Source organism: Lolium rigidum, chromosome 4 (assembly GCF_022539505.1).
Source record: "Lolium rigidum isolate FL_2022 chromosome 4, APGP_CSIRO_Lrig_0.1, whole genome shotgun sequence".
NCBI lineage: Eukaryota > Viridiplantae > Streptophyta > Magnoliopsida > Poales > Poaceae > Lolium > Lolium rigidum.
This window is the reverse complement of record NC_061511.1, coordinates 258380351-258392231: the sequence shown is the minus strand read 5'-3', so window position 1 is coordinate 258392231 and position 11881 is coordinate 258380351. Positions and strand designations below refer to the sequence as shown.

Below are 11881 nucleotides of genomic sequence, written 5' to 3'. Positions count from 1 at the left end.
CGAAACAAATCTGAGGATTTAGAGGTATTTTTTGTAGTTATGACTTTTGTATCCAATGACTTTTTGACAATGGCGTACTTCAAAGTTCAAACCAAGATTGTTTGACGAATAAACTGCAAAAGACTAAGTTAATAGTTTACCGTATAAATTATGCGAGGAAAGAAATGGTTCTTGCAACTAAACATCCCCCACGAAGATCAGTGGATTACCTCTTGAGACTGACAATACAAAAATGCACCAGAAACACCTCAACTTGGACTCAGTTATAACACAATGATCAAATCCATGCACACCCAGCGCATTGTACAACTGTCACTCTGCTATTTCCCCTTTTTCCTTGTAACAAACTGAAGAAATTCAAAAGCTTCAGTTGAACATCAGGAATAATATTATCCCTCACAAGACTACAAGTTGACAGTTTAGTTGCAACTAAATCCCTCGGAAGGACAAAAAAATGTACCAGAAACATTTCAACCTGGACTCAATCATAACATCATTCTGTATTCAATGACTTCTTGAGAGACCGAAGGACTCCCCACATCACAGTTGATACAAAGAAAAGAAGTACACCAGTGACTATCGCGTACTTCAACCCAAGATTCATGAGCAAATTTACCAGCAACCCTGCTAGGAAGACCCCCACGAAATTCGCTGACAGACCCGACCAGAAAGGCATGCCCAGAACTGATGCAATGATAGCGCCGGTCCATGCCCCGGTGCCTGGGAATGGAACAGCAACAAACAGCATCAACCCAAGCCATTGGAATTCCTCCACAGGTGCAGCCTTCCGCCGCGCCCGCTCAAAGAGGAGATCCATAATCCGGGTCGCAGAAGCACTTCTTTGCGAGAGAAAGGTGGCGAGTTTCTTCAGGTAGAGGATGATGAATGGCACAGGCACCATGTTCCTGGAGAAACCCATAGTACAAATAAAGTTATATATAGAATGAAGCATCCTGGAGAGAGATGATTAAATTGCTGACACTATAGTAACAATGGGCAATTTAAATTTAACTGCGTCACTGAAAAATGACTATAAACGTCATCACAAACCTATCAGTCATCAGAATGCAAGAACAACTGTTTCAAATGCTAAATAGTACATCACTTGATTTTGTGCATGTGGATGCAGCATCACCTTCTTCCTGCTCACCCCCTCCCTCTCTCTCTCTCTCCCTCCCTCTCTCTCTCCCTCCCTCTCTCTCTCCCTCCCTCTCTCTCTCCCTCCCTCTCTCTCTCCCTCCCTCTCTCTCTCCCTCCCTCTCTCTCTCCCTCCCTCTCTCTCTCCCTCCCTCTCTCTCTCTCTCTCTCTCTCTCTCTCTCTCTTCGAGTGGATTTTTTTTCCTGTTCTGATGAAAAGGGAGTGCAGAGTTTTTCTGAATGTTTATAAATTGAAATTTTGTACTACCTCGGGTCGTCTTTAATTGACGCGCGCACATGCATACATCCTCAGATAGCTAGCTTTCCTTCGCGTCAATTATATCCGGACGGAAGGAGTAGGATCTTGTCAAAGACATTTCGCGTAGAGGCAACACTGACCTTTGTATTAGTGAAGGGTGGGCAGGAGGTAAGCAACATGGTTTGAGGCTAAGAAGGATGAACTTGACAGGAAGATCTACATGTCCACCTATCCTCCTAATCCTAACTAAATACCTTCACTCGAATACTAGTGACAAGTCCTGGCTTTACTTTTAAAATGGGTTCCTATGGTTTCCCCATGTTATACAGCCAATTCCCCTATTAAAATGCTATCAGTTGTACATTCATGTCGTTGATGTCAATTTAAAAGAAGAAATAAGTAGCTGTTATCATTTGCAGTACATTCATGCCATACCCATAACACAATGCTTCCAATCAAGAATTAATCACATGCAATTTACATTTCAGCCGCGTCAATGAAAAATGACCATACAAGTATAAAACACCATCATGAACCTACCAATCATCTGAATGGAAGAACTACTGCATCAAATGCTAAATAGTCTATCACTTGGCTTCCACATGATCCTGGTTTTGCCCATGTGGATGCCACATCACCTTCCTGCCCACCCCCACCCTCTTCTCTCTCCCTCTCTCCCTCTCTCTTCAGTCTTTTGCACACTATTGAATTCCATTCAGAGTGGATTCTTTCCAGTTCTTCAGAATCAGGAGTGCAGATTTTTCTGAATGTTGATGAGTTGGAATTTTGCAGGAGGCTGTTAAAGACATTTCGCGTAGAGGTGACACTGACCTTTGTGCTGGTGAAAGGAGGCTGGAGGTGAGCTGATCCACAGGCTCATCACATCCCCCTAATCCTAACTGAATAACTGTAGTCCAACATTAGTGACAAGTACTGGCTTTCTCTCAAAATGCTATCACGAGTACATTTGTGCTGTTGATGTCAATTCAAATGAAGAAACAACCCACTGCTATCAATTCTAGTACATTCATGGTGCCCATAATACATTGCTTCCAATCAAGAATTAATCGCATGCACTGGCCTATAATTGTTCCCAAAATTCTTCAAACAAGCAAATCAAAAGGAGATGGGAGGGAGTCACCTCAAGCCTCGTTCGTTTAAACCCTGGGAGGCAGGGATTAGATTGAGGCCCAACTCTGGTTTTTCAGCCCAGGGTGATTTTTTTTCCAACCCAACAAAAATGAGTGTTTGTTTACACCACGACGGGAATTTTAGCCCAGCCCATCCCGGACAACGCTTCAGAACTCGTCTGGATTTTTTTTCTCGCCACAAGACTCGTGGAAAATTATCCACAACGAGAAAGAGAGAGAGAGAGAGAGAGAGAGAGAGAGAGAGAGAGAGAGAGAGAGAGAGAGAGAGAGAGAGAGTGAAGGGCGGAACTGGGATTAACAGAAGAGCTAAAATGTACATGGGATTACAGGATTGGGTCCAGCTAGGGTCGGTAGGGATCGGGTGATTGGATGGGATCAACCCAATCCCTGCGTGGAATAGTTCCAAGTCTGGATTCAGTCCCTAGGAAACGAACGAGGCCTCATTGATATTTAAAGGTGGCAGGAAAAGGGTGAGAAGGAGGTGGTGGACAGCTCTCATTGGTAGGAACATGCGATGTCCGGCTGATGTCAACACTTAACTAGGTAGCGCAGCATGGAGCTATCGGCAGACTTGCTCAGGCCAGTGAAGACATGCAACTGCCGCGGGCAGAGGATGCTCTACTGCCTTCTCCTGGAGCATATCTGCTTGCCACTCTCAGATAGCCTCACATCAAGGCTGCTGGGAACGAGTTTCTGATGGTTGGGAATTGGAGGGAGGTGTGAGTGGCATAGGTATGGATTTTGGGATTGGTCAGTGATAATAGGATGGTGGAGGACAGGGAGGAGAGAGACATAGGGGACAGAGGGAGGACCGGAGGACCAAGGTGACGTAACACCCGCATGTGAAAACAGGGTGAGGTGCACACCACTTGGTCAAAACCATCGTCCACGCCATTACAACAGTGTCAAAACCAGACAGGGGAAAATGTTTTCACTGACTACTTTATGGGACCAAGTGTAACCAAATATTGTTTAGGGAATAAGGTGTGCATTGTGAATAGTTTACGGACAAAAAATGAAAGTTTTTCTTTAAACTATAGTTGTTAATTTGTCAGTCCCTTGATCAATTCTGTTCTCTTCAGAATCAGTTACCTTACCATCTAGAAACTGCAAATCTATAGTAGTAACTAGTAAGCGATAATCAAGTGTCACGCATCTCTAATCCTCATCAAAGCACAGCTAGAGAACTACAAATAATTCTGAGGAAAAACATCCGGCCAATAATTAAGTTGTCCTGGAGACAGCCGTCAGTTATGTGGTACTCTCGGTTCCACGCACTAACTAAAATGATCCAGCAGATCTTTATATGCACTTAGTTTGTGTGTTGTGGTAGGTATCATTTCGCAACAAATGACTTAGCTACCATTAAATGTGTGCCAAAGGGCAGCTATGTAAGTTAATTTACTGTGTTGCCCTTTCTTTGGGGGGCTGTTGTACCCTTTCAGGTTTTAATACAACATGGGGTTTATTTGAACACAAAAAATTAGGCTACACAGGCAGTCCACTTCATAATTTTGCTACACACAATCCAATCGAAAGTACAATTAAGATAGTCGCCTAATATATCACATTGTTCATACACAATATCCTTATTTATCACTTTACCAAACCATGTAACCAACTTTAACGAACTGGGTGTGTTCCATTATGTGCGATCTTAAAGACAAGTCAAAACACATTTTCGACTGGCTTGTTATGCACATTATTCAGAAGTGAAAAGGACGTTTGAACTAGTCTTTTTCTACACATTAGTTTCAGAAGTCTAGGCTTGTTCTGCAAATTAGTTTCAGAAGCCAAACAAACTTTTCAACTAGGCTTGTTCTACACATTAGTTTCACAAGTCTCGTACCACGAAATATAGTATCTACTAGTTTCAGAACATTTTATAGTATCTCCTAGTATTATACCTTATTGACAAGCAGTCTGCACCACCGAAAATACATCAAACACCTCACAGGCAAATACTAGACTTCATCAAACAAAACAATGATACGAGAAATGCAAAGACAAATCCAATAAAGGATAGAAAAGTGAGGTAGACAGACAGGTATTGCAGCATGGAGCTATCAGTGGGCTTGCTCAGGCCTGTGAAGACATGCGACTGCTGCAGGACCTCACAGTCAAGGCCTCTAGGAACAAGTTTTTCATTGCCAGAAATTGGAGAGTGGTGTGAACGGCACAAGATTGGATTTCGGGATTGGCCCGTCCAATGTTTCCTGTCAAGCTCCGCCACTGCCTACGGGCGTACATCGTAAATTTTGTTTGAACGGTTCAACTATAGTTGTTAATTTTTCAGTGCCTTGATCAAATGAGTTCTCTTCAGAATCAGTTATTTTGCCATGTAGGAACTGTAAATCTGTAGTAACTAGTAAGCAATAATCAAGTGTCACCATCACTAAATCTCAGCAATGAACAGCTAGAGAACTGCTAATTACCCGGAGAAAAAACACTGGGATAATAGCTAAGTTGTCCTGTAAGACGGCAGTGAGTTATGTGGCACTACCAGTTCCGCACACTAACAAAAATGAGCCAGCACGTCATCACATTTACCTAGCTTGCATGCCATGGTAGATATCATTTTGCAACAAATGGCTTACCACCCTTAAACAAGTGCCAAAGGGCAGCTACGTAAGTTGGTTTACTGGGTGGCCCTTTTTTGGGGCTGTTGTACCCTTTCAGGTTTTAATACAACATGGGATTAATCAGAACAAAACAAACATGGGATACAGTCATCCACTTCATCATTAATTTCTCTATGTATAATCCAAATAAAAGTTAACTAAGCTAGTAGGCTAATTTATCACATTGTTCATACAGATAAATCTGATTTATCACTTTATCAAACTGTGTGAGCGACTTCATCGGACAGGGTGTATTTCATTAATTCTGAGCTTGAAGAGAAGGTAAAACACATATATGTAGGCTAGATTAGTTTTAGAAGCCAAACACACAATTCTACACATTAGTTTCACAAGTCATCGCCATTGGTACTCATAATAGCATCTAGTACCATGTAATATAGTATCTACTTGTATTACAGCTTATTTTGACAAGCAGTCAATGAACCACCGTCTTCATCGAACAACTCACCGGCAAATACTAGACTTCATCAAACAAACAATGACACGAGAAATGCGAAGAAAAACCCAATAACAGATAGGACAGTGAGGCGGACGGACAGGTAGCACAGCATGGAGCTATCCGCAGACTTGCTCAGGCCTGTGAATACATTGGACTGCTGCCGGTGGGAGATGCTCCAGTGCCTTCATCTGGAGCAAATCTGCCAACTGCTCTCAGATAGCCTCACCGTCAAGGCCGCTGGGAATGAGTTTGTCATGGTCAGGAACTGGAGAGAGGTGTGAACGGCACAGGATTGGCCTGTGATGATCGGATGAGTTGGGAGTAGAGAAACGGGAGGGGAGCGAGGTAGGAAGGTGATGTAGGACCCGCTTGTGCAAAACCAGGGTGAGGTGCGAGTCTCACGGGCTAAACCATTGTCCATAACATTAAAACAGTGTCAAAATCAGACAGGGGGGGGGGGGGGGATGCTTTAACTATACCTTGGGTGTGGGGCGGGGTTAAGAGTGACAGAAAATTGTTTGGAGAACAAAGTGAGCATTGCAAATACTTTAGGAGCAAAAGTGAATGTTTTCTATTCCTATAGCTGTTAATTTTTCAGTCCCTTGCTGCGTTCTCTTCAGAATCAGTTACCTTTCCATGTAGGAACTGTAAACCTGTAGTAACTAGTAAGTGATAATCAAGTGTCACCATCACTAAATCTCAGCAAGGCACAGCTAGAAAACTACTCGTACTTATCATCCTGAGAAAAAACATTAGCATAATAGCTAAGCTGTCCTGTGAGACAGCACAGTGAGTTATGTGGCACTCTCAGTTCCGCACACTAACTAAAATGAGCCAGCATTCATATTTACTTAAATTGCATGTCATGGTAGATATCACTTTGCAACAAAGGACTTAGCTGCCCTTAAACATGAGCCAAAGGGCAGCTACGTAAGTTGATTTACTGGGGCCCTTTCTTTGGGGCTGTTGTGCCCTTTCAGGTTTTAATACAACATGGGGTTAATTTGAAAAAACGAACATAGGATACACAGTCAATTGACTTCATCATTAATTTCTCTATGTATGATCCAAATAAAAGATTAAGTAAGTAGTAGGCTAATTTATCACATTGTTCATACAGATAACTGATTTATCACTTCATCAATCTGTGTGCCCGACTTTGTCGGACATCATGTATTTAATTATGTCTTAGCTTAAAGAGAATCCAAGACACACATGAGTAGGCTTGTTTATAGTATATTAGTTTCAGAAGTCAAGCCTACATTCAACTAGGCTTGTTCTTTCTACACATTAGTTTCAGAAGCCAAACACACATTTCAAGTTTTCAACTAGGCTTGTTCTACACATTAGTTTCACAAGTCATCGGTACTCATAATAGTATCTAGTACCATGTAATATGGTATCTATTAGTTTCAGAACATTGTCTAGTATCTACTTGTATTACACCTTATTTGACAAGCAGTCAATGCACCACCGGCAATTCATAGAACACCTCACGGGCAAATACTAGACTTTGGCAAACAAAACAATGACACGAGAAATGCAAAGACAAACCCAATAACTGATAGGACGGTGAGACGTACGGACAGGTAGCGCAGCATGGAGCTATCAGCGGGATTGCTCAGGCCTGTGAGGATGTGGGAGATCTCTAGTGCCTTCATCTGGAGCACATCTGCCAGCTGCCCTCAGATAGCCTCGGGATTGGATTTCAGGATTGGCCGGTGATGATAGGATGAGTTGGAGTAGAGAGAAAGGAGAGGAGAGAGCGAGGAAGGTGACGTAGCACCCGCTTGTGCAAAACCAGGGTGAACCATCGTCCACAGCATTAAAACAGTGTCAAAATAGGTTTAGGGGCAAAAAAATGAACGTTTTCTATTCAAATATAGTTGTTAATTTTCAGTCACTTGCTGTGTTCTCTTTAGAATCATTTATCTTACCATGTAGGAACTGTAAATCTGTAGTAACTAGCAAGTGATAATCAAGTGTCACTGTCACTAAATCTCAGCAATGCACAGCTAGGAAACTACTAATTATCCTGAGAAAAAAAAACCCAGGATAATAGCTAAGTTGTCCTGTGACACAGCAGCAAGCTATATGGCATTCCCAGTTCCACAGGCTAACTAAAATGAACCAGCATGTCTTCATATTTACTTAATTTGCATGTCATGGTAGATATCATTTTGCAACAAATGACTTAGCTTCGCTTAAAACATGTGCCAAAGGGCAGCTATGTAAGTTCATTTACTGGGTGGCCCTTTCTTTAGGGCTGTTGTACCCTTTCAGGTTTTAGTAGAACATTGGGTTAATTTGAACAAAACAAACATAGGATACACAGTCAATCCACTTCATCATTAATTTCTCTATGTATGATCCAAATAAAAGTTTAAGTAAGTTAGTAGGCTAATTTATCGCATTGTTCATACAGATAAATCTGATTTATCACTTACTTTATCGGACAGGGTGTATTTCATCATGTCTGACCTTAAAGAGAAGCCAAAACACACATAAGTAGCTTGTTCATACATTAGTTTCAGAAGTCAAACATGCATTTCAGCTAGGCCAGTCCTACACATTAGTTTCAACACACATTTCAACTTGGCTTGTTCTACAGATTACTTTCAGAAGCCAAACGCACATTTTTTTTATTAGGCTTGTCATACACATTCGTCTCAGAAGTCACACATTTCAACTAGGATTGTTCTAGACATTAGTTTCAGAAGGTACACACATGTTTCAACTAGGCTTGTTCTACACATTAGTTTCAGCAGTCACAATAAATCTGTACACGTTAGTAGTTATAGTAAGTTGTACTGTATCTATTAGTTGCAGACCAATGTAACAGTATCTACTCGTACAGCACCATATTTGAAATGCAGCTAATGCGCCACCGGCAATTCATCGAACACGTCGCGGGCAAATACCAGGACTCAACATACGAACAAATGACAGTGTGGGGGAAGCAAAGACAAACCCGAGAACGGCTAGGACGGTGAGGCGGACGGGGTGGAGCCGCATCCAGTACCCGGCCGGGATGGCGCCCCGCAGCTCGAGCACGGGCAGCGTGGCGAGCGTGAAGACGACGGCGTCGTCGGGCCACCCGAGCCTCCGCAGCGACGCAGCGACCCGCAGCCCGAACCCGGACGCCCTGATGGAGTCCTCCGCCGCCGCCGCCAGGTCCGCGCCGCATCCGAGCAGCGCGGCGGAGCCGATGAGCGCGCCCAGCACCAGCCGCGCCGCGGGAGCGCGCCAATCGGGCGCCTGGTCCCGCTCTTCTTCCGTCGCCTCACCCCCGCCTCGCACCAGCGCCACCATGCACGCGGCCCTCGCGGCGCGAGACTCTCGCGCGAGCGGCGAAGAAGCGAGAACCCTCCGGCGGAGAGAAGGCGTAGGGGCCGCGAGGATGGGCCTCCGTCTCGGCGATGCCGGTGAGAGAAGGGACGGCGCGGCAGTGAGAAGTGAGGCCGCCATGGCCATTCGGGTCGAGAGAGGTTACTCTTGTGGTCGCGGCCACGGGTTGGATGAGCTCGGCTTGGATCGATTGCGACGGCGGTTACGAGGTGAGCAGGAGTCGTCGGAGGAGAGCCCGAGGCCGGTGGCGCGCCATGGGAGTGGACTGGGGATGGTTCTGGCTCGAGTGCTACTCTGAGTGGTGGGGTCGAGAGGATATGTGAATATCTGTTGTTGCGAAGACTTTTGGTCTGTACCTATACTTCATCGCTCAGAATTTTTTTTTTTTGAGGGAACTTCATCGCTCAGATAGTCGTATACTGATCTACCTACATGATGCTAAGGCTGCTTATAGTGGGGAGTAACTTAGACTAGTAACATATGCCATGTTACTAGTCTAGGTTACTACCTTTATAGTGGGTAGTAACTAGTATGTGGTGTCATGCATTGTGTTATTTATTATGTTGTAGACTCATTTTGCATTGGGGTGTGTGATGTTATGGTAGTAACATAGCTACTAGTTACCTCCTCACTCTTTTTCTTCATTTATTGACATGCCATGTCACCAAAATGCCTTGAGATGTGTGATGTTACTAGCTATGTTACTCTCACTATGAGCAGTCTAATGAGCTAATCACAAGCTTATGTGCTTAAATGCTCAATAATATAAAACGTTAACCCGTAAAGATCTTTTCAGCTTTTTCCATAAATATATATACTCCCTCAATCTATAAATACGGTGAACGATCCATCGTCCTGCCCGTAGCACCAAAGATAACCAAGGAGCAGTCAGACTCCACAATGATATGGAGCATACTACAAGCACTCCTATCTGCTGCATTTTGTTGCCGAATCCACAATGGATCGATTACCACAGCAGTGATCCCCACCAATTTTGTTGTGAATTGCGACACAAGACCAGAAATTCAATTATTATTGTGAAGAGTCATTTGTATTATTTTTCATGTGCTTCATTTTTAAAATTTACTGCAATGTCTCACGAGCTTCTCGGATAGAAGAACAAATATTGTATAATATTTCCTTCATTCTAAAATAAGTGCCTTCATTTTTTTAAATACAGATGTATCTATAACTAAAATGTATAGTTATTTTAGGATGGAGGTAGTAGCTTCAAGTCATGTCCCATTGCCCTCCTCAAAGGGCGAGCCGCAGCCCCATAACCCTTTATGTTTGGCGCGGTTGACGCTCTCATGCCAATCTCGACACCATAGGGAGCCTCCTGGGAGCATAGGACACAAGCGGCTATCGACGCCACGTTGGATACCGACAGGCGGGTACCACAACTCGAGTGGTGGATCTAGCTATGTCTGAGTTTTGCAGGTAGTCGTAAGGTTTGACTAGATTCTGCTTCAACGTGGAGATAGTGAGGTCATGTCTCCTAGGGTCTATCTGGTCGGATGTGGGGTTGTCGCCCCGTCCTTCTTGTGGCTTTCCTCTTTGGTACGGTTATGCATGTCTCAAGTCACTAGCGTCGCTGCTTTCTAGCCCCGACCGATGACTTCCCGACTAACGCATCAACAACTCTAGGGTTGGACATAAGGTTTGCTTAGCCTTTGGGCTCTTTGATTTTAAAAGAATTCACATCTTAATGTACATGTTGGACTTCTATAATTGGTTTTGGGCGACCGTAGGGCATCGATTTTCTGATGGGTGGGCCTAAAATCGGTTGTCCTTCGTGCCATCTGTCAAATCGACATCCAACGATCATAACTAGCTTAAATTGTACTTTCGCAGTTTCTCCATAGTTTTAAAGAAATCAACCCGCAGTATCGAGGTTCTCCACTTAAAGCGAAAGTGTATATCACTTGTGCTCTGATCTTTCTGATTTTTGCAGAAAATATGGCAGCGTAGTGATCAATTAACATGATAGAGACTATACCCTTAAAAAAACATGATAGAGACTATACCCTGTTAGGATAATATACTTGTTGTATTACAAGGGGGCCAAAGGCCACAATATATAGTACATGTACAGGTGCACATATGCAGAAAGCCCCCTAACATATGGGGAAACTACAATATATAGATATATACATCTAACACCCTCCCTCAAACTCATGGTGGATCCACAACACTGAGTTTGGAGAGTAAGAAATCATGCTGCGCTCGAGTCTGTGTCTTCGTAAAGAAATCCGCCAACTGCAAATCTGAAGGCACATAATGAACCGCAACAACATCATCATGTACCTGTGCACGCGTGTAAAAAGCATCAACGCCGATATGCTTGGTCAGCTCATGCTTGACCGGATCACGTGCAATACCGATAGCACTCGTACTCGCCGGACAAAAGTGGAGTGGGTGTCGTAACGAGACCCCAAAATCTGCAAGCAACCACCGTAACCAAGTCACCTCAGCAATCAACAAAGCCATAGCCCGCAACTCAGCCTCAACACTCGAACGGGAAACCGCAACTCCGTTTCTTCGTCTTCCAAGCAACAAGCGAACCACCAAGAAACACACAAGAAGCGTAAAGCGAACGACGATCCGTAGGATCACTCGCCCACGTAGCATCCGAATAGCACCGGAGCCGGAGAGAGCTGGAACGAGGAAAGAAAAGGCGACGAGTGATCGTGCCACGAAGATAACGAAAAACACGGAGGAGATGACTATAGTGAACAAGTAGTAGGAGATGAGACAAACCGACTCGAATATGAACAGGATAAGAAATATCGGGACGAGTGACAAGCAAGATAAACAAGGCTCCCAACAAGATGGCGATAACGGGTGGGATCGGGAAGAGGATCACCATCGTAGGACGAAGCTTAACATTAAGCTCCATAGGAGT

The 11881-nt window shown here is 43.9% G+C and overlaps 1 protein-coding gene across 1 annotated transcript; it reads right to left on the bottom strand.

The window, feature by feature from the left end:
* Positions 1-301: 301 nt before the first annotated feature.
* LOC124707580 lies at positions 302-9256 on the bottom strand. Its single transcript, XM_047239243.1, has 2 exons — positions 8600-9256; positions 302-905 (listed from the first exon to the last, which is right to left on the bottom strand). The coding sequence occupies exons 1-2, from the start codon at positions 9100-9102 to the stop codon at positions 494-496; spliced, it is 915 nt and encodes a 304-aa protein (XP_047095199.1). The 5' UTR covers positions 9103-9256; the 3' UTR covers positions 302-493.
* Between the last annotated feature and the right edge of the window lie 2625 nt (positions 9257-11881).

What these genes read in the sequence shown, in the direction of transcription:
- LOC124707580 (XM_047239243.1), bottom strand. Translation starts at nt 9,102, where the DNA reads ATGGCCATGGCGGCCTCACTTCTCACTGCCGCGCCGTCCCTTCTCTCA. An exon ending in ACCGTCCTAGCCGTTCTCGG is followed by an intron (nt 906 to 8,599) that starts GTTTGTCTTTGC and finishes GGGTTTCTCCAG; the next exon opens with GAACATGGTGCCTGTGCCAT.